Source organism: Gavialis gangeticus, unplaced genomic scaffold (assembly GCF_001723915.1).
Source record: "Gavialis gangeticus isolate Ggan-Ray unplaced genomic scaffold, GavGan_comp1, whole genome shotgun sequence".
Taxonomy (NCBI): Eukaryota; Metazoa; Chordata; order Crocodylia; family Gavialidae; genus Gavialis; species Gavialis gangeticus.
In genome coordinates this window covers 1,738,998-1,761,918 of record NW_017729005.1, presented here as the reverse complement: position 1 = coordinate 1,761,918, position 22,921 = coordinate 1,738,998, and the positions used below count along the sequence as shown (strand labels likewise).

Genomic DNA, 22,921 nt, shown 5'->3' with positions numbered 1-22,921 from the left:
CTGCAGGCATGGAAGGGAAAGAACAGCAGAAAGACAATCAGGAGACAGGTGATGGGTACTGTGAGAAATAGTGTACCCCAGATAGGTAACAGAAGTCTGACAGAATTGGAGCTTAGAGCGGGAGGCTTTGTGGCCCCGCGCTGCAAGTTGTTCTAAAAGAGCGACAGAGTCAGCTTGGCAATGAAGGAGAGTATCAGAACAGAGAAGCAAATCATCTACATATTGAATTAGCACAGAATCATGAGGCAACCGGACTGTATCGAGGTCAGACTTGAGAAGTTGGCTATATATGGTGGGTGAGTCACGAAATCCTTGAGGCAGATGGGTGAAGGTGTATTGCTGGCCCTGGTAGGTAAAAGCAAATAAATATTGAGAGTTAGGGTGAACTGGTATAGAAAAAAAGGCATTACAGAGATCCACCACAGAAAAATAAAGAGCAGAAGCAGGTATTTGAGTAAGTACAGTGGCGGGATTGGGTACTACAGCTGTCAAGGGAATCACAAAATTGTTAATAGAACACAAATCTTGAACAAAACGACAAACAGGCAACCCCTCAGGTGTACACTTCTCCTTCTTTTGGACTGGAAGGATTGGAGTATTACAACAAGAATGGGTAGGTACAAGGACACCCTATTCTAGGAGACCTTGTATTACAGGAGCAATGCCTCTGGAGGCAGCAACTGATAGTGGGTATTGTGGGATTGATGGCAGAGACACTCCTGATTTAACCTTGATGGAAATTGGGATGGCACCCTTGAGAAGCCGCACATTGGTTTTGGAGTGGGACCAAAAGGACTCAGGAAGGTGAGCCAGTAGTTCCTGTTGCAACGAGGAAGAATTGGGCTCAGGTTCCTGTTCCATTAGTGTCATCATCAAGGCAGGAATTTGGGTCTGGGGTAATGTGAGGAAGACTCCATGTGGAGAACAGCGTTTTGTTGGCCACAATTTGCAAAGGAGGTCTTGCCCCAACAGATTTACAGAGGCGCAAGCACTTAGCAAAAAGGTATGTTGCTCAGTAAGGGGACCCAAGGTAAACGAAAGCGGCTGTGTAATGGGGTGGTCAATGGGTTGATCCCCAATACCTACAGGAGTGATTACCTTACCAGAAATGGGAACCTTAGAAACAAAACCAGAGCTAAGCATAGACAAAGAAGCACTGGTGTCGACAAGAAAAGGAACAGTTTGTCCTCCCACAGTAACAGGTATTGTAACATCAGAAAAGGTAGAAAGTAAACGGGCTAGAGTCTCTGGGTCTTCTCAGTTGTCCTAATACGGATTTTCAACTTTGACGGACTGGAGAGGAGCTGGTCCAGGTGGTGGAGCTCAGTGGGCATCTGGCTGAAATGGAGGGGCACTAGCTGACAGTGGGGGCCCCCGGGGTTTATTCAGGCACTCATTCCTCCAATGGCCTTTTTGCTTACAGTAGAGGCAAACATCATTGGGAATGTCAGAGGGACCGGGTGGTTGGGCCAAGTGAAATGGTCCTACGGGGTGCGGTGGTCTGGTGCCACCCTGGGGATGTCTGATTTGCAAAGCCATCAGTTTGTCCTGAGCCTTTGATTTTTGCTGTTGGGCTTTAGTATAGAAGTGAGTGGCAGCAGCCAAAACTTCGGTGAGGGGTTTAATTTCTCACCCGATCATGGCGTTTTGCAGGGGCTCAGAGATCCTAGGTAACAGCCCTAAAACAAAGGCCTGAATAATCATGGCAGGGAGGCTGGTTTCTGGGTCCTGACTGCCAGAATGTGCCTTAAAGGCTTGGATCAGGTGAGAATAGTAGTGAGCAGGATGTTCTTCTGGCTTTTGCTTGCAGGTGGAAATTTTGGACCAATCTGTTTTTTGTGGGGAGACCCTGGGGATGGCCTCAAGGACCTGTTTATAGAAGTTCGGCAGATGGTCCTCACCGGGGTCTTGAGGAGGCCAGTTGGCCGCTTTAAGGAGGGTGTCTTTCTGGTCTCCAGGAAGAAGACCACTGAGGAGCATCTGAATATCACCATAAACCTTATAAACCTCAAAGAGGGTTTGGAGTTTTTGAGCAAACCCGGCAGGGTCATCACGGAGTTTAGGGAAGGTAGTTGACCAAGAGAAAATTTCTGATGGTGAGAAGAGGACATGGACCACCACGGGTTGCCCCCCTGGCACAGGGTATTCTTGGAGGGGATACTGTGCCCCGACAAGCTTTCCGCCCCGGTGAGTCTTCCTTACAAGGGATCTCTGGCAGTCTATCTCGGTGGTGGCATTATTTAGGTTCCGGAGGGTCAATTTGATTCTGCTGGTCTAGGGAAGCTGAATGTATGGTCCACCCGTCATGGGGGTTCAGGGGGACGTCGATTTCGAACCGATCCCCCACGAAAGAATCAAAAGTGATGGTGATAATGGGAGACGAAAGACAAGGGGTAAGTGTTGGTGGAGTTGCCAGGGAAGCCGGCGCTGCGGACACAGCAGCACCTGAGGCTGCGGGACCGGCGGGCGGTGGCAGAAGCAGGACCCAATGATCCAACAAATCGTCTTGGGGTGGGTCATCTGGTGGCGGAGGCAAAGCGGGATAAAGTCTAGCTGGACATGGGTCAGCCCTTGACACTGGAGATCTTTACCCTGATTCTGAAGGTGATCAATTTGCTTCTTAAATTTTTCGTCATTATCTATATAGGAAGCCACAATGGAGCACTTATGGAGCTTTTTGGACTCGTCCTCCCACAGGTACCAAGCTTCCATTTGAACAGGGTGCTTGCTTTCCAAATTTTCTCGGAGATGTTTGAGGATATGATGATCCCACAACCCACCTAGGGGCCAGCGCAATTTGGGGTCACCATCGGTATACCGGTTCCATTTAATTAAGTACTGCATTGACCGGGGCCCATATTTCAGATATGTATACCGGGCGGGGTCCCGCAGTGGGACCTTAGAGGTCCCGCTACCCATTGTCATGCCTAGGACTTACTGACACTGAAACAGGCAGGTACTCACCCTGGCAAGGGCTTTTTCCAGAGCCAAACAGGCAGATGGTAGATCAGGGTCTGGGGTGTCAAGGCCACAGAACCAAAGAACCAAGTCGAGGATAGCTTTCTCGGAGTGACAGAGTCGAAGAGCTGAGGCAAGGGTCCTACTCGGGGTGGTCTGTGTGAGGACACTTCCTGGGCGAGCCCCCAAGATGATGTGGAAATTCAGACAGAATCACTGTTTGGCTATCAGAAGCACTTTATTTTGCATGGCCACAGGAGAACAGCAAGGGGCAGCTCGTTATCAACAGAAAAAAGGCGCAGACTTCTTTATATACTGATAAATCACATACAGATCAGCCCGCCCCGTAACATACTCTTGGCAATCTGACAGCGACTCATCCTGGTGTCTTGCTGAACCAGGCACGTTTTCTCAAGCTGTCTCCTGATAAGCTTATCCTGACGGTCGCCGTGTTGTTCTCACTCAGCCTTCCCATATCCCTCATCCTGTCCCGATACGTATACACTCCTTTCAGTACTTTTCCATTCCTCATCAATATACAGCCACAAGCCCCAAGCCCTGTTACAAGGGGTAAGAGAGGAATGGGAAAGCACGGGTCGGCCTGAAATCAGGGTACACCACTACCAACAGGAAATGATAGAGTAGTTAACAAAAGTGAGGTAGCTTGCCCAGGAACACTTGGCCGAGGCCCAGTGGAAGCAACAATGAGGATACAACAAAGGAACACTTGCCAGACACTTCCGCATTGGGGATGAGGCCCTCCTACTACTCCCCACTACAGCCACAAGTTGCTGACATGGTGGCAAGGCCCATTCAAAATTGTGTGGCAGGCTGGGCCTGTGGACTACGAAGTCCATCACCCCAGGCATAGAAAATGGCAAAGGTTGGCTGTTGAGCCCAGAACACCCCTGGGAGGAACTAGGACCCAAGGCAGAAGAGCTACCGGAAGGGCCGGAACCAGGTGGTCAACCAGTGTACAGACCAGAACTCGACGCCTGACAGCACAACCAGCTGGGGAGGATGGTGGCGAAGTTCCATGGAGTGTTCAACGAGAGGCCCGGCTGGGCCCAAGGGATACAACATGAGATGCATACACTGAAGGGTTCATTGTATGAGAAAGGTGGAGTCCCATCCCCCATCACTGGCGAGAGAAGGTCGGGGGAGAACTATGACAGATGATGGCCTGAGGGATCATTGTGCCATCACATAGTCCATGGTGCAGTCCAATGGTAATAGTGCCAGAAAGTGATGGTAAACTCCTGCTATGCATTCAGAAGGTTAATGAGGTTGCCAGATTCAGCGCTTTTCCCATGCCACATGTAGAAGAGTTACTAGAGCAGATAGGGCAGGCTTCATACATCTCCACTATTGATATGGCAAAGGGGTACTAGCAAATCCCTGTGGCAGGAAGAAACTGGCCAAAAATGGCCTTTGGCACCTCCTGGGGGCTGTTTGAGTTTACATGAATGCCCTTTGGCCTACATGGGGCCGCAGCAACCTTTCAATGACTGATAGACTGCGTCCTAGACACACACATGATGTATGCAGCCGCATACATTGACGACACAGTAATTTACTCTGACCTGGGAACAGCACTTACTCCATGTAGGAGTGGTGCTGCAAGAAATACTCCGGGTAGGCCTAACTGTTAACTCAAAAAAATGTGCGTTAGGGGTACAAGAGATGAATTATTTGGGATTCAGAGTAGGGCAAGGTAGGATATGCCCTCTAGCTAGTAAGATAGATATAATACAAAAATACCTGCTTCCACAGACAAAGCGACAGATGTGGTCTTTTCTGGAACTAGCAAAGTATTATAGGCAATTCATTCCCAGCTTCATGGAGAAAACCATAGCACTAATGGAGGCTATAAGAGGGAAGGTACAGGGTCCTATTAAGTGGACACCTGAAATGGAGAGAGGGTTTGAAGACGTCAAAAGAGATTTGTGCAGTGAGGTAGTCGTCATAACACCTGACTTCTCAAAAATTTTCATTCTACAGACCGATGCCTCTGAGATGGCTGTAGGGGCAGTGCTTTGCCAGGAACAGGGGGGTGTAGATTGCCCAACTGCCTACGTGAGCCGAAAGTTAAACGACGCAGAAACCAGGTATTCCACCACTGAAAGGGAGTGTCTGGCCATAAAGTGGGCAGTAAACTATTTTAGATATTATTTAATAGGGCGAGAGTTTGACCTGCTTACTGATCATGCCCCACTACAATGGCTGAATAAGTTTAAGCACGACAATGCCTGGATAACACAATGGGCATTGTCACTATAGCTGTATAAGTTCAAAGTAAGGCATTGACCAGGAATGGCTAATCGCGTTGCTGATTTCCTATCGAGGTGTGTTGGGAGGAAAGAAATGAAGCATGAGACACCCCCCGCCATTTAAGTTGCCTTGGGACACATGAAAGAAACTTACCAGAGGCAGGAGAGAGGTGGTGGGACACCACGCTGGCAGCCGATAGCAGTAAAAGTGAAACCATGGCAACTCACAAAGATCAAAGGCCTGGCAGGAAGGAAGCCAGCGGGACCAGAAGTAGTATTCCCCACCAGCCCCGAGAGGCCAGAGAGCCCAGAGGACCCTGAAGAGGAGGGAATATGGGTGCCCCAGAGAGGGGAGCATGGAGGGCAAGCTAGGTCAGCGAGGGCCCAAGGAGTTGCTTATGAAGCTGACGTGGACCGAGGCCAGCAACAGCAGCAACTGGGAAGCTGGCGGAAACAACGAAGACAGAACCTGGATGTGGACACCAAGCAGATCCAAGGAAGTGATCCCTTCCTCTCTGTGGAGCACTGGTCAGGACACAGCTGGAGTACTGTGTCCAGTTCTGGGCGCCACACTTCAAGAGTGATGTGAACAACATGGAGAGGGTCCAGAGGAGGGCCACTCGCATGATCAGGGGACAGCAGGGCAGGCCCTACAAGGAGAGGCTATTGTACCTGAACCTATTCAGCCTTCACAAGAGAAGGCTGAGGGGGGATCTAGTGGCCTGTTACAAACTAGTCAGAGGGGACCAGCAGGCATTGGGGAGTACCTGTTCCCCCGAGCACTACCAGGAGTGACTAGGAATAACAGCCACAAGCTGGCAGAGGATAGATTCAGACTAGACATCAGGAGGTGCTACTTCACTGTCAGGGCGGTTAGGATCTGGAACCAACTTCCAAGAGAAGTGATGCTGGCTCCTACCCTGGGGGTCTTTAAGAGGAGGCTAGATGAACACCTTGCTGGGGTCATTTGACCCCAGTACTCTTTCCTGCCATGGCAGGGGGTTGGACTCGATGATCTGCTCAGGTCCCTTCTGACCCTACAAACTATGAAACTATGAAACTATGGCAGGTACCAAACTCGGGGAGGAAACAATGCAGCAAGGGGGTTTGAGACCTGGGCGGAGTCAGGTACCGTGTGAGCAGGAAGTACAGCAGGGCCATGGCAGACGCTCGGTGCAAGTAGCACCTGTAGCCCATGGCTGCAGCCCCTAAGAAACCGAGCATCGGGGAGGGCCAGAACATTGGCCCCAATGGACAACATCACAGTTAGCATTAGGCGGGGTGTAGGGGAGGTGCAGCCCCAAGAAGCAATAGCTGTGAGGATGACCAAGGGAGTGTACCAGGGGATATGGGACCAGACACCATCCTCCCACTAGAATACTATTTACCATCAAAGACATGGCAGGAGAGACCCCTGGAGAGCTGACCCAAGGCCGCTCCCAGTAGCCTGGCCGTGCAGCCCAGGAGGCTACGGTGAGGTTCAACAGAAACCCAGATGCGCAAGATTCAGGGAGAGAGGCACGGAAGGTTACACAATGCATGAAAGAGAAACTGGCTATAAGTTGTATTCTGAATGAATACAATGTAGAATTAGTAAAAGTCAATTCTGGTTTTTAAAATTTTTTCATTTTGAATAATGATAGACTCAGTCATATACTCAGTTATTACTTAAACCAGTAATCAGGCATGTATGTAAATGATTATGGGACTGAGGTCTGAAGGTGTTTTTGAGGTTGCAGTCTTTGACATATAGTGGAGATTTTCACCCCCTCTGTGGCCTTGCGTACTGGGCAAATGGGCTAAAGCAGCATTTGGTGAAAGAGATAGGGACAACTAAGAGAGCATTCTCTTGGTACAGGCACCAGAAGGCAGCTGCTCTTCAAGGATTCTTTTGCAAGCCCTTGTGCATGGCTGGGTGAGGAAGCAGGTGTAGCTCAGTCACAAACATACACAATAGCAGAATGTTTGTTAGAATGTGGTGGAGTATCCATCATAGATCTGAAATTTCATAGAGCCATGAGGACCAACAAAGTGGATAATACTGCCTGGGCATGGCCTAAGACTGCTCACACATACTGATCCTATGTCCGTAGGGCTATCCTACTGCAATTTAAATCTGCCTGCCATCAAAAGAAATCCAAAAAGTAAAATTGGCAGCAATTCTTTCTTGTAGGATGATACTCTCTGGGGTTGTGACAGGCCTGGCTGGAGTATGAAATTTAAATTCTCTCTCTCAGCCATCTTGTGTAATGCTATGCCCTGTTTTCTGTTACATGTAGTTCAACATGTCAATAAGAAATCAATAAAAAGCTGTACAGTTCCTCTGAGAGGAAAATTAAAGTAAAATAGTTGTGTGCAGGAAAAAATCAAAAATCATTCTGCGAACAGAAGTCCCAGGGAGCTCAAATTAGCACAAATTTATTTTAGCGTACATAGTCATTTTTGTAAGGGAAAGGAAATTCAACCCACTACTGGCTGCTTGATGCCAATGTAGAGAATTAACTCTGAAATCAAGAAAGTCCAATGGGCCTGATCTCAGATCTCACTTAAAATAAGGGGAAACTTCATTAAAGTAAATGTAGTTACATTGCAATAAAACATTTGTGAAAAGAGTACAATTCTCATTAGTTGCTGTCTATACATATTTTACCCTGAAAATTCTGCAAGCAGCACTTGAGACAGTTCCATTGAGCTATTAAAAAAATGCAATCAAGAAAACAAGATGTCTTATTACTTACTGGTCATCCAAGTCCACATTATTAGCTGAATTTTGTTCTGTGTCTCCAACGATTTTTATATCAATATCTTCCATCATCACATGTACAGGTTATTTATTCTGAAATAAAATACTTTGTTAAGTTTTACTGCATCCATTTAGGAGATACTTATGAGAAATCTCTATAAAATATAATTTTATATTAGATATACTACTAACTTGTCCGTCACATGTTTAGCTACATGATGACAGAATTTCTCTAGTGTTACCACATGTTCTTGGTTTCATGTTGTTGAATGAGTTGCCCCTTCTCCACTCTACTGAATGAGTAGCCTTAGGAGTCAAATTAGAGGTTAATTTGTCTGACAGCGACACAATACTCTCTGAAACGCTGAATACGGTAGAGGGGCACAAATATAGTTCAGATACTATCGTTAATTTATAACATTTTCTAAATTTTCACTGGGAAAGACGTTGAAAATGATGAGGGTCATAGAAAAACACTTTCATATGAGGATTAGGATTGTTTAACTTAGAAATGAGATAAATAAGGACACGATGAAAGCATATGCAGTAATCACTGGTATAGAGAAGATATGAAGAACATAAGTTTCCAACCTATTTCATAATACAAGAACAAAGGACCATCAATCTGGCACACATTAAGAACATTATAGTTGCTTCAAAAATTGTTTTTGCCCTCATGTCTCATACAACAGCCTATTTTGTATATCATTCTGTGTGGTTTCTATGTCTATTTACTTATAAAAAGCTAAGTGGACAAGAAATTACAAGCCTGGTTCCAGGTACCTTATTTCAAAATTCGTCTTCCTTTATTCTGTCCTCGGCAAGGGAAAATGTCAGCTGAGGTATCCAATACAACACAGGTTTTCTTAGAACCACATTTTGTTATAAGAAACTTTTCTGTACTGAGCAGCAAATCAACTGAGAAATCCCAACATCTGTCCATACCTACCAGTGCTGTATGTAGCTTCAGAGGGTTTTACAGGGCTGCATCTGGAATAGCTCAAGAGTGTATAGAAGCTGAACAGTGAATAGCAGATACAGCTCACTTCAAGAGAAATATTATCAACTGGAACCAATTTCCTGCCCTTTATCAGGAGCTGCTTTGATGTCTGATCCTATTTTTCCCCAGGTTGTTATTTCTATATAAAGCTACAATACTTTCAGAAATATTGTTTTCAGTTGGTCTTTTATTTATTTGCAGTGCACCCTTAACTGTTGTACCTGTGCCAGAAAAATATTGCCAAGTGAAGAAAATTGGTATAACAAATGTTAGTTCAAGGAAAAAGGACCCACTAACACAATAGATCAAAACAGAAATAATATCCCTCCTTACTTGTTTGGCAAACCTTAAGTAAAGTGACAAACTCAGGGCATCAGTGTAACTAGTTTTCTTGGACCTGTGTGGAAAGCAGGTTTAAGAGGCAAAGGACTTCAGCTGAAGTCATCTTGCTGAAAGTTCCCATGCATTTAAATCCATGGTTTTTCAACAGTTTAAATTGTTCGGTTTAAATTGCTAAATCGAAGCAAACATTGCCTTCTATGAAGCATTGGTTTAGTATAGTACATAAATCCAGTCCTTGCTAAGACTCTAGACTGCCTTCTTCTGCACCACCTGCACTACCTAAAAGGACTTGAATGATAGGCTTTAGTGAGAGGATGTCACAAAGAGAAGAAGTTGAGAGCCAGGGAATGAAATTAATTAGAGGCATGGAGAGGGGAAATGAGAGGGGTAAACAAAAGGCTGAACAATACAGAGTGGATAAATCTGATGCTTCTATTTTACTATCTCTTATAAAACAAGAATAAGAGAATATTTAATGAAATTTTAAGGCATCATATTTAGAAAAACAGGTTAAAACAATTAACCTGTAGATTTCATAGCCACTAAATATAATTTAGGGCAAGACATTAGTGCTGAAAAAATGATTAACCTGGTGTACAGGATAATTGAGAATATCCACATTTGTATTAGATGGGATTTTTTAAAAGCATAAGACATGTGGGACTCAATTTAACAGCCACTAAAATGAACTGGAGTCTTTTCATGGACTCCAGCAGGCATTTGATCAAACTCAAGATAACTTCTTCCAGCTGATAAGGTTTAGCAAAAATCTTTCCCTTAGTAGTAAACAAAGTCATCTAGAATGAAGATCTCAGGGACATAAACATGGAGGACCCTGAGAATTTCTTAAGTCACACACTCCTAAGCTCTCTGGAATTTGGATCCCAAGAAAGAAGAAAATTCCTTCAGTGAAGGGCTCAAGAACTAATTGGATAGATAATTATCTCAAGAGAGATGTTACTCACCTATGTTCAAGATTCATTGAAAGTAAAACATAAACAAAGAAGGGCTACCAAGGATGAACAAGGGACAAGAGAAGACTTGATGAGATAGGTATGGCTAGGCTAAAAATGGAGTTTGAAAGGGAATATGATTATTTTCTACTAATACATCTGGAAGGTGAGGCAGGGGGAACTACGTACCTGGGCTAAGTATAGACAATCAAAAAGTCTGAGGCTAAATTGATTCAGTCTTTGCATGTTAGATTAAACTGCAAAGATTGAACCAATAAGCAAATGTATAGACATCCACTTTTGAGTCAGGAAATGCAGCAACATGCCTGCAGTGGCTTAAGCTAGAAGCAGGGGGGCACTAGAGCATGGTTGTCTGGAACAGCCAGCATGGGTTGTGTGTTTGCTTCCTCTTTCTGCTGACTCTGAGGTTTCTGGGGTTTGCAGTCCACAATCACAGCCACAGGACTCTCCAGGGTTGCTCATCACTTCTTTTTCCTGTGTCCAGGTGCCTCTGGGATTTGTAGTCCACAATTGCAGCAAGCAGTAAGTTGCAGCCAGCAGGACAGCTCTGTATTCAGGAGAAGGGGAGTTTAACTCCCCTCCCTGCCCTAGACCCCAGCTGGGGTTTGCCTGGTTGGGGGGAGGGACAGTGAGCCAGCCCTCACTGCTCCGGCTAGGGAGCAGAGAGGTGGTGTCAGCCCTGCTCTCTGGAGCAGACAGTATAGCCCAACCTAGGGCTGCAAAGCATGCTGGGATGTTGCGGGACTCTGATTCAACTTGAACCAGGAAGGGGACTGGGACAAAAGATTCATAAACTGGTTTGACCGAAATCAGTTAAGTCTGATACTACATTTAACCAGGTTTATCTTAAACTAGTTTCAGCCATTTTGAAACTGGTTTATGTGCACTGAACTTCTGTTCTTAAACTTATTTATGTGCAACTCTGTCAGTCCAGAAGATGACAAAGAGCTTTACAAATTATGATCAAACTTACCAAATGGTTTCAGGCACAGAACCCGCTCCCCCCCCAACAAAACCCCACCAAAAAACTGAAGGATTATGTTTTAGATGGTTGAAACCTCTCAACATTTTTCTAAACAAAATATTTCATTTTTTGTTTTCAAATTAGTGCTTTTCTTTTGCTTTTCATAATCCGCCAAAAAGAATGTTTTGTTTTGGTTAATATAATGTTTTTTCTTTCTTGGCTGAAAAATGAATTTAAAAGATCATCTATTTGATTAATGTAAATTGCTTTTTTTCCCTGATATTTTGATTTGTTCACCTACTCAAAAAAGGCCATTACAAGTACCAATCTAGTTTCTTGAAACTTCACAGCATCTGGCACTGGCCATTGCCAAGAACAGGAGGCTGGTTACTTTGGACCTCATGTCCCAGACAACATGGTAGCCTTTATGCACCTAAGTTATTTTAATGTTAATTAAATACATATTAAAATTGCTTTAAAATATTTTCATTTATATCCTAACTGTGCTGCTACTGACATCAACAGTAAACCCATTCTGATTTCAGAGATTTAAAAAACTTTTGACAGAACAGCTTCCCAGCAAAATGCCTGGCACAAATGTATTAATTTAAATATTGTAAGCATCCAGTTTAAAAACCATTTTTTAAAAATGAGAGAAATTAAAGACCACCTAATATGGTGAAACGGTTTAGATAACATAAGAAGTAATTGACGCACATTCAATCCTTACACATGGATTTTTGGCTATTTTAACTTTATTTGACAGAAACAACAGCATCTAAAATGCTGCATTTAGAATCAGCATAATTGATTTGATGGACAGTAATTGGAACATAAAGTCTTTTGCACTTCAGCAAGATATGAGATCTGCATCATGAGGTAATAGTGAAGAGAGGCTGTTAATCCGCAATTAAAACATTCCTTAAACTAAATTATTTCCTGTTGTAAGTCTTATTGCTACCAAGAGATCTACACCAGAAATTAAATTTGCCCCATAAATGCAGAAGACAAGCACCCTGACCTGATATTAGAAGAACTACCAGGGACACCTCCACCAGCATCTGCACAGATGCTTTAGATTGAAATCCATGACTCCTTTTAATTAATCTAGTATGTTGCAATAAACTGAGTGAGATTCTTATGTAAGTGAAGAAAGTCATGCCATCATTTCTCCATATAAGGTGAAGGTGAGGTCACTGTTTCAGTGTGAACTTTATACTGTGCTGCATACCTTCTAGTATTGCTAACTGATAATTAACTATAGCAGTAATAGGTAGATTTTCTGTCACAAAGGTCATTCCATATAACAGGCATGAGAAGCAGAGTAACTGAACTGCTGTTTAAAAATATTTTTAGTGAGCATAGGATTTTCCCTAGAGGTTACTAATTCAATGCCATCTCTCCATAGTTCCACATGCTTAGACACTTTAGTCTCCCCATCTCTCTTCTGCCCTACCACATTATCATGCATTAACACCCTACTTTCCCCCAACCCAGCTCTTCTTCGCTTCTCCTTATCTCCCTGCTGGCTAAATCAAACTCATTTGGGACTTCCCATAGCCAGATCCAGACCACAATGCTTCCCGTGGTGGTGTTAATCCCTGTGCCCACCAGAGCTCCTGTTTCAGTGCAGGTCTAGAAGCCAGGGAATTAATGTTGTTTCTACTTGTGTCCCCCCACACCCTTCACCTGCCACCAAACTTAGTTGCCACCAGTAACTAAAACCCCTGACCTCTTTAATGAATACTTTGCCTCCTTATTTCTGAACAGGGACCGGGACATCTCCCCCACTAGGATTACGGATGGACCCAGGGGAGGCAGTGCCATGCCTAGGGTCAGGGACAACCTAGTTAGGAAACTTTTGGAGGGGCTGGACATATTTAAATCAGCAGGTCCAGATGCTCTTCACCCAAGGGTGCTCAGGGAATTGGCGGGGGTCATAGCGGGGCCCCTGGCACAGCTGTATGAGTGCTCATGGGGCTCTGGCCAGGTACCAGGGGATTGGAAAAGGGCCAATGTGGTCCCCATTTACAAGAAAGGGAGGAAGTAGGACCCTGGCAATTATAGGCCAGTTAGTCTCACCTTGGTCCTTGGGAAGACCTTTGAGAAAATTATCAAGGAACACATCTGCAAGGGCCCAGCAGGGGAGGTAATGCTCAGGGGCAACCAACATAGCTTCATTGAGGGCAGATCCTGCCTGGCTAACCTGGTTTCCTTTTATGATCAGGTCACAAAGTCCCTGGATGGGGGTGTTGAGGTAGATGTCATCTTCCTGGACTTTAAGAAGGCCTTTGACACTGTTTCTCACCACATTCTTTCAAAAAAACTAGGTGACTGCAGCATTGATGCCTACACAGTCAGATGGGTGGCAAATTGGCTAGATGGTTGCATCCAGAGAAGTGGTGGTGGGCAGGTCATTTTCAGCCTGGAGGGATGAGGGCAATGGAGTCCCCCAGGGCTTGGTCCTGGGGCTTGTACTATTCAACATCTTTATCAGCAATCTGGATGTGGGTGTGGGAAGCACGCTGTCCAAATTCACTGGTGACACCAAGTTCTGGGGTGAGGTGAGCATGCTGGAGGGGAGGGGAAGAATCTATCTGGATCTAGACAGGTTACAGCGGTGGGCGGATGAGAATAGGATGGAAGTCAATGCAGACAAATGCAAGGTGCTGCATCTAGGGAGAAGGAACCAGCAATACACCTATAGGCTGGGGAACACCCTTCTTGCCAACACAGAGGCAGAAGAAATCTTGGAGTCATTGTTGACTCCAGGATGAACATGAGCTGCCAATGCTGGAGTACTGTGTCCAGTTCTGGGCATTGCACTTTAAGAGAGATGTGGCTAGCATTGAGAGGGTCCAGAGGAGGGCCTCTCGCATGATCAAGGGGTAGTGGGGCAGGCCCTATGAAGAGAAACTAAAGGGCCTGAACCTATTCAGCCTCCACAAGAGAAGGCTGAGAGGGGATCTGATGGCCATTTACAAACTCACGGGGGGGGGCAGTGTAAATTGGGTAAGACTCTCTTCCTCCGGGCACCACCAGGGGTTACTAGGAATAATGACCACAAATTGTTAGAAAAAAGGTTCAGGCTGGACATCAGGAGGCATTACTTCATGGTTAGGGCTGCCAGGCTCTGGAATGGGCTCCCAAGGGATCTTCAAGAGGAGGCTGGATAGATATTTGGCTGGCGTGTTATGACCACAGCACTCATTCCTGCCTGGGGCAGGGGGTCAGACCTGATGATCTGTTTAGGTTCCTTCTGACCCTAAGCACTATGATACTATGTGACATAATGGCAGGGCTGGGTGCCCAGGCAGCTGCCACACATAAGGGCGGTGGCAACTTCTCACTGCTGCTGCCAGCCCTGGTCACTTTGCCTTAGTTATGCCATATAGTGCTGTCAATGAGAACATCTGGGTGCTCATGCCCACAGGCCAACTTTTATAAACCATCATTTTAAACTTAATTTTCAATTTAATTAATGAATGTACTTGTAGATTCTTAAAAATATTCATTTTATACTCAAAGAATAACTGTAAGTTTGGGCAGCACACTTTTCATATATAAGACTGAATTCCTACTTTATGGATATTCCTACTTTTTAACATCTTAAGAATGGAATCTTGACCAGTTCTTCCATATACATGTGCAGACAGACACAGAGACCACATATATTCAAGTTGTTTTGGCCTCTATCTTTTGCTTTTGGAACAGCTCTTTCACTACAAACACACACAAAATTAAGACATTTTAATCCAAACAACTTTACAAAGCACTGCACTCTTTCCCATCCATATGTCTGAAAGATTTACCTATTAGCATTAGCTCTGTGACTGCCAACCAGATATTTGGCCCCACAGTGTCTAACTGCCAGCTTGGCAGAACATGATTCAAGATGCTGACTCTGGATTTTAGATGAAGCTCTTTTGGTTTCTTACACTTTTTCTGAGAATACTGTTAATTCCTATGACTGAGTGACTCTACTAAAATACTTGATAGCAACAAGTATTCTACTGATACTAAAGAATAATATAAAGCTTGTGGGCTGAGCACAAATCAAATATCCATTTTAATAAAGACTGTACAAGGTTAGCTGGAATTCATTTTCTGACTACATCTGAGAACAGCTTTGCTCTAACAGAAAAATATAGTGGTAAAAGGTGTTTGTCTGAAAGTACATTTATTTTCAAATGGCTCCTATTTCTCCTTCTACATCATCACCAACACTTGTTGATTAAAAGAAGTCCAACATGATGCAATACTCTTTTTATGTAGGACATTTCAAAGGATTAGAGTTAGCAAATGGGTGTATATTACTAGGAGGGAAACCTGTGTTTCAGTCTTATCAAAGCACATTCTTTGGAAAGGATAGAGGAGTCAGATAAATTGGACCATGCCCATTTCCCTTGTGATCATTTTTACAGTAGCATCTGAACCTATTCCTATCTCCAAAACCAACTCTTACAAACTTCTCTGTATTTGGTGATGCTGTATTCTGGGATATAACTATCTATGAATACCTCTCTGACTGAAAGTGAATTTCAGCTCTGCATCTTGAAGGTGCAACTCATTCTCATTTGGAGTGCACAGTTCACTAGGACCTCAGCATCACCCTTTTCATTTACTGGCTACCCTATTCCTTTGCTCCTTCAGACTTTTACTTCTTCCCCCAGCAGGTGATGCATAGCTAGATGAATCTTCACATGTTGCTTTTGCAGCCAGCTTCACTAGGAAAACAATTAAAAAAGGATGTGGAGAAGCTTGAGAGAGTCCAGAGAAGAGCCATGCGCATGATCAGAGGTCAGGAAAACAGATCTTATGACGACAGGCTGAGAGCCATGGGGCTCTTTAGCTTGGAAAAGCGCAGGCTCAGGGGTGATCTCATGGCCACCTATAAGTTTATCAGGGGTGACCACCAGGATCTGGGGAAACATTTGTTCACCAGAGCGCCCCAAGGGATGATGAGGTCAAATGGTCATAAACTACTGAGAGACTGTTTCAGGCTGGACATAAGGAAGAATTTCTTTACTGTCCGAGCCCCCAAGGTCTGGAATAGCCTGCCATTGGAAGTGGTTCAAGCACCTACATTGAACACCTTCAAGAGTAAATTGGATGCTTAGCTTGTGGAGATCCTATGACCCCAGCTGACTTCCTGCCCTTCGGGTGGGGGGGCTGGACTCCATGATCTTCCGAGGTCCCTTGTAGCCCTAATGTCCATGAAATCTATGAAATCTATATGTGAGAGGTTACACCGGAGTCACCAATGGCTTCACTGTTCCAGAAAAGTTGGCCAGAATTGCTTCTTGCCATAGGAACCAGGACTTGTCTGTTTTCCTGCTCTTGATGCTCCCCTGATATGAAGCTACAGGTGCAGTTTCTTTAAAACCATAGCAAGATACAAAGCAGGAAGGGGTGGGAAGGGGTGGGAAGTGCAGACGGAGATGGAATAAGTATTGGGAAAATGTTGGCTTTCTTGTTTCTAATACAGTTACTTGTCCAGTGCTGTGTGAATTGCCTGGTGTTTTTTTATGCAATGCCCACCCTCTCCCATTTTCTGGGCAGTCAGTGAGAAGGTGAAGGGACAGACCTTGGAGCTCTGTTTCTACTTCCCCTCAGTAGCAGAAGCAAGCTCCATAGAGATGTGAGGCCTAAGCCCAGCTGGGAAAGGATTTCTACATCACATCAGGCATGTCCTCAGTACTAGCACCTTCTGCCTGGCTTCTCTAATCAAACCACATACACTCTGGTCAGATTACAAAGGCTCAGAATTAAGTGATGTTTAAATATAGCAGATAGTCCAGCAAACACTATTACATCTACCAAGGCCTCCATAGGGACTTCTGAGTGAGTAGGGAAAAGCAGTGAAGAACTCGTTTTCTGTCAACTCATTGGGAAGTTGCCTCAATCTACTTCCCAGGACCCTGGTTTCACGCTGTCATTTGGAAGTCTGCAACCCAACTCTGGTGACAGTTCAACCCAAAGGAAGTGAGGTTCAAGAGTGAGGATGCTGATACAAGGAAAGAGGGATAAAAAGGGGCAGTTTTATTTGTTGATATTTTTTCTAAGAAAAGATTATAAAATTAAGAACAAAGACTGGGAAGCAATAAAGTTACAACTCATTACGTCTCTATCCTACTTCTAAAACACGTCTAAGAAGCAGTTAAATATTCTTGTTCTCTGAATGCTAGAGGCAGCAAAGATATGATTTGCCGACACTGGAGTGCCCTGGCAGCTCTGGCAAAGAGCTTGCTAGCATCTAAGGTGCAGAGTCCATGGACACTGGGACTCCTAGCATCCTATTTAGACATCAAATGTAATGGCACTGGGCTTAGCTACTGGAATTCGGTGAGTCTCAGGAAGTTGTCCTCAATGGTACCACTTTCCAAATTGGCAGTTTCCTCAGAATAGAGTTGGGAAAACTGGAATACCTTTGTGACAATCTTAGCTGTGTTTGTGACAATGAATTCTCTAAATCTGTTCGCAAACAAATTACTCTTTCTTCACAATTGCTTGACTAATTCAGTGTGTGAATGTATTATTATTCACAATTATGTACACTGACTCTGTCTTCCATTCTTTGCTTTTTATTATTTGCAATACGTGACTGCTTGCTTACACTACACAGTATCATTTCTAACTCTTGACTGGATGACAAGTTATAGCCACATGCAAACACTTCCTGTTTGATAGCAAATATCCTTGCTTGTAGGTCCACGAGTGTATTCACAAAACAGGTGCTATGGTAAGAGCTGGAGACATCAATGAAAACAAAATTTCAGTAAAACAATTGGAAAAGAAACTGCTGGATAACAAGTGATTGAGGGATCATATGAACTATGGATACTTGTTTCATTTATCCTTGCATAACTAATAAATATGCCAAGAAGACCAAGACTCCTATGCTTGGCTGTTCATGGCTATATCACAGATGATATAACATTTGTAAAACATTTTGTGAGGTTTATTTAACCTTTATAGGTGGGATTCATGTTACTCATGTGACTCAGATTGTATAGAAATGGATAGCTCCTGGAATAGGAAACCACTGAATTGCTTCTTAGAATTTTGAAGAAAGAATTACTTGGGAAATGACTGAATAATTTATATAACTCAAAGGTCCTATCTGAATAAATGAGGAAGAACATGCTGTATGTATAGTTATGTGAAGGCAAGAGGGGAATAGAAAGACAGAAGCCCTATAAAAAAGCATAGCCATGGAACAATGTAGGACTCCCTAAGAGGATGTACAGCCAGGGACCTGATAATGGCAAACAGCCTACCAGGGTGCCAGGATTCAGTAACTGATCATCACTTGCTTCTAGCTGCTTTAATTACATAAGCTTGCAAATTGGATGTAGACTATGTTCTTTACCTAGCAAGGCTTTCTAAAAATGTTTGTGAACTTATTATTCCCTTTTCCCAACCAGCTGCAGTTGCTCACTGGTATTAGTGCAAACAGCACGTATTTTCCTGACTGTTCATGCAACCAGAAAAGTAAACAATAAAAATCTGATACCAGCAAAATCCCAAAGCCATGAAAATTCAGTGGAAATATTCTCAAATATTTTTTTTCAGTACCTTGTCAGCTCGATCTCTGATGGTGAGAGTTCACTGACATGCAACTCTCACCCATAGAGATTCACACACCTGCTGCAGACTTTGACTGTACGTGAGAAAGAATGATAAAGCATATGAATGATTTACCTCTCTGATCCTGCTGGGAAAACACCCCCTTCCTGTCTTCCTCTCAGAAGATGACTAAATGGGGATTTTCTTTCTCTCTGTAAAGAAAAATCCTCCTCCTCTTGAGCGTTGCGTCCAGGTGGGGCTGTGCTTCCTCAGCCAGCTGGAGTAAGTACATTAGCTTCTGTTTCTCCCTGGGCAACTGCTAATGGAAGAAGCGATGGGATCGCATTGGTGTCTAGTTCCAAAAGTTGTCTCCTTCTTCTCTGATTCACTGTTTGCAGGGCTACAGCAGAAAATCACTGTGCTTACTCATTTTCCAGCAGTTTCTATTTCTTTATTGATCTATTTCAAAACATTCATGTTGTGTGATCTTATTTAATTTAGATGCTTTTCTGCAGGCTGGTTTTCTACCTGATGAACTAAGCTATTGCGCTTTTCTGACTTAGTCTATAGGGTGCAACTTCCCTTTTCCTTCTGCCTGTTAATGATCCTGTCATATTAAAGGTCACTTTTTATATAACACAATCCTCTATATAACCAGAAATACCAAAGAATATATAAACTGGTAGCATTCTCAAAATCTAATTTACTTTGAAGCATTTATATTCTGAGTTTCCCTTTTCCTCTCTGCTCCACTGGGAGAATGACAGCAACTACTGCTTGTTGGTTACACTTTCTAATAGTATGTGCTTTTCAAAGCCTGGCAGGATACTAGGCTATTTATACTGCAAAAGCATTACTGTTGTTATATGCCTAAAATGCTTCCCTAATGTAATTTAAAACAAACAAACAAAAATCAGGAAAAAAATGAAATAAGACTTTATAAAACATGACAAAAGGAAAGCTCAATCTGACCTGACTGAGTTCTTGAAATACAGATTTCAATCTGCATTTTGAGTATTTTAGGAACTCTATTTGACCCTTAGTTTGTATAATTTTAGAGATTTTTATGGATATAGCAAAAGGAGATAGGGGCATTAATCTTTATAAGCTTCTAAACAGCTAACTCTATTGCCATGATTTTGGCTGCTTAAAAGAATAGGGGACTCCAGTTGTATGCAAATCTGTTTCATAGATGCCACTTCCACCACCTCACCTAGCAAAGGGCAAATGAGGATAATCATCGCATCCTCTGCCTCCTTGATGACAAAGCAATTTATTCAAGGCTTACTGTTTTTAATTTAAAGATAAAGTGTATGGCACCAATTCATTTCCTTAGTGTCAGCTCATCCCCTTCACTAACCACACACTCACTCCTGTGTCATGACATAGAGTAAATAGATTATATCCGATTCTATCTTTAAGGAGCAAGAAGCAGACTCTCTTCTGATACATCCCCTTTGTGCCAACCATGGGGTGCAACACAAAGAATACCTCTAGAAGGCCCCTTCTGAGATTACAGATTACAGTGTATAATTCTTCAGAGGCCATACATAACTGAAGCTAATCAAAGCAGGCTCCAGGCTAACCTGTGCCAAAATCAGCAAACTATGGCTGGATCCTCCTTGCTGACTGTGCCCATTGAAAATTGGATGCAATGGAGAGTCTGTTTGTGAGAAGTGTCAGTTGATTGTCTTGCCAGTTCAATTGGAAGCCTGTCTTAAAATGTTGGATCTCACAAAGGAAGGGACCTAAAAGCAGCAAGGCTTACCTTGATTGCTGGTGATAAGAAATAATATAGTGTAGAGGTCTCAAGTAGCTATTTATAGCTCCTCAGTGCTGTAAGGGCTTAGATTGATGATACTGGGGAATATTCTACACACACACACACACACACACACACACACACACACACACACGTGTGTGTGTGTGCATTTGTGTATTCATAACCAAGAAAGTAATGGAAAAGAAAGTAAAGGAAATGTTTATGACTAACAAATGGGTCTTTGAAGATTTTGAATAACACTTTAAAAATGAAAGTGGTTCTTGTGAAGAAGAAGAAGGACTAGCTACAGGATTCTTTTAATAAAACTGAACTGTTTTTGGGTGGTGACATAGCAGGGGTGGGAAGGAAGGGAAAGATGGCTATGCTTGGAACTAAGGGGATTTGCCATTTCTCCTCTCCATTCTCTCTCTCCCATTTCCAATATGCATTCCTTTCCTTGTCCAAAGGATGACTTTCTTTGCCCTCCCTACCTTCCCCTCCTTTTCACCTCTCTACTCACCATTAGAAGAGGCCAAATTGCTTGTTCTTACTTCTCTTCTTCCTAGAGGACTCCCATTATCCAGAGATACAGTTCACATACAACCAAACATGCAAGAGGCACTTCCTCTCCAAAAATCAGTCTTTTCTCCTGCCCTTCTTGCTTCTCAGTCTCTATGACCTTGGAAGAACATGAAAGACCATAAAAATGGGATTTCAGGTTTATCCCTTTTTACCTTACACAACTAATGCATCAGAAGAGGAATTCACGGTTATAATTAAATATTTAAACATATTCAAATATCTATTAGGACCATAAGATTCTAGCCACCTCTCTGAACAGGAAGATGCAGGTATTTAAGGTGCTTATGATGTTCACTGCATAGTAAAAATAGAGCTTGATCATAAATTTGGCCACTTCCTGGGGACAACTTGCTGGTTTGCAGGGTTTGAGTTCAACTTATTGCATAATTGGAAACTGTTATTTAAGAGAGTTCTACCTTAGCACAGAACTAAACATGTTACCAATACTCCTGGAAATTATTTTAGCACTTTTAAACAGAGAACAAATAGTAGGTATTGACAGAGTTGAGGCACCATTAGATGTCACTGTTGTATATGTAATGCATATACACACTCCTTGCAAATTCTGAGAGATAGTTTTGCTCAGAAAGGTGACTATAAGCAAATGTTCTCCTCACACTTCATAGACTTGGTTCCTTTATGTCTGTTCCTCTGAACACGACAGAGCCACTCAATACAATGAGCAATGGAATAGGATTATCTTCTGCCTTACACAACATTAAAAGAAATGGTAAAATTAGTTTACATGTTTTAGATGATGGCAAGAAGAAAACAGCTTGATTCTCTAATCTCAGTTTTAATTGGTGGGACTTGTAGGTAGAATACCACCTTTGCACTTGCAATTTGATACCCTGGAGATATTATGTATGGAACATGGCTGTCAATTTAACATAACATAGCACTTCGCCTAAAGCAACCACTTTCCAATCACTCAGTTACAACTGTGAGAGAGTATCCATCATTGAGGCTATAAGGCAAATTTCTACTTACATGCCACACTCTTGACCTCAGGCAGTGCATGACACTAAAAGCTATATTTGGCACAAAGCATTCTGGCAATGCCACCAGACATCTCTACTTCATACATCATCCATCTGAAAATAAAAACTCTCTTTCCCTTTGCCTGAGAAATCAGAGGGGGACCACAGTTTACTGAAATAGCTTATTTCTATTGTCAAAGGAATTGTCATTTCTAACTAGAGATTGACAGTCTACAAACCTGCCGAATAGACCTGAATAGCCACCTGATTTCAAACTGCTTGTCTATACCCAGGGTATGCTCTCCCCATGGGCAGGTCCAGGCTTTTGTAGAGGAAAGTATGGCAGCAGCAGCTGATACTGCAGGGATGGCTGCACCCCTTGCTCCCTGTCTCATCTTACCGTTCCCCCCCGCACCCCCAAACAGGATAGGCAGAATATACTGCAAGAACAGGAGCTGAAAACTTATTGTTTTAAATCCCCAGATCAGATAAGAATCCTGCCCCTGTCTTCCTTTCCATGCTCAGAAGCTCAGCTCCTCAGCTGGACCTGGGCAGTTGCAGCTCTGAAGCTCAGTGGCAACAGCAGGTTGGGGAGGGGACGTGCCACTGAACAAGGAGGGAAAGGGAAGGAGGGGATTCTTACCTGCTTTGGGGACTTAAAAACATCCCCGGCTGCTGCCTCTGTGACACGGTCTGAAAGTGAGGGTACAACTGCACCTTCTTTGGATCCACACAGACTCTCACCCATCTGGCTATATAGCAAAGAAATTCTCTATT

At 43.5% G+C, this 22,921-nt stretch overlaps 1 protein-coding gene and 1 long non-coding RNA gene across 2 annotated transcripts in view; one reads left to right on the top strand and one right to left on the bottom strand.

The window, feature by feature from the left end:
• The window catches only part of LOC109291540, a 9,914-nt gene extending 3,412 nt beyond the window's left edge, over window positions 1-6,502 (top strand). Inside the window, exons 2-4 of the long non-coding RNA XR_002095878.1 lie at window positions 1,917-1,920; window positions 2,064-2,068; window positions 6,460-6,502. This is a non-coding gene — a long non-coding RNA (uncharacterized LOC109291540). The remainder of the gene's footprint in view (window positions 1-1,916; window positions 1,921-2,063; window positions 2,069-6,459) is intronic.
• Window positions 1-8,999, bottom strand: part of ABCB5 (ATP binding cassette subfamily B member 5) — a 93,673-nt gene extending 84,674 nt beyond the window's left edge. The window contains exons 1-2 of the mRNA XM_019508539.1: window positions 8,921-8,999; window positions 7,967-8,064 (exon numbers count right to left, since the gene is read on the bottom strand). Of these exons, the coding sequence (XP_019364084.1) occupies window positions 7,967-8,043 (77 nt within the window). The 5' untranslated portion in view covers window positions 8,044-8,064; window positions 8,921-8,999. The remainder of the gene's footprint in view (window positions 1-7,966; window positions 8,065-8,920) is intronic.
• Window positions 9,000-22,921: the final 13,922 nt, after the last annotated feature.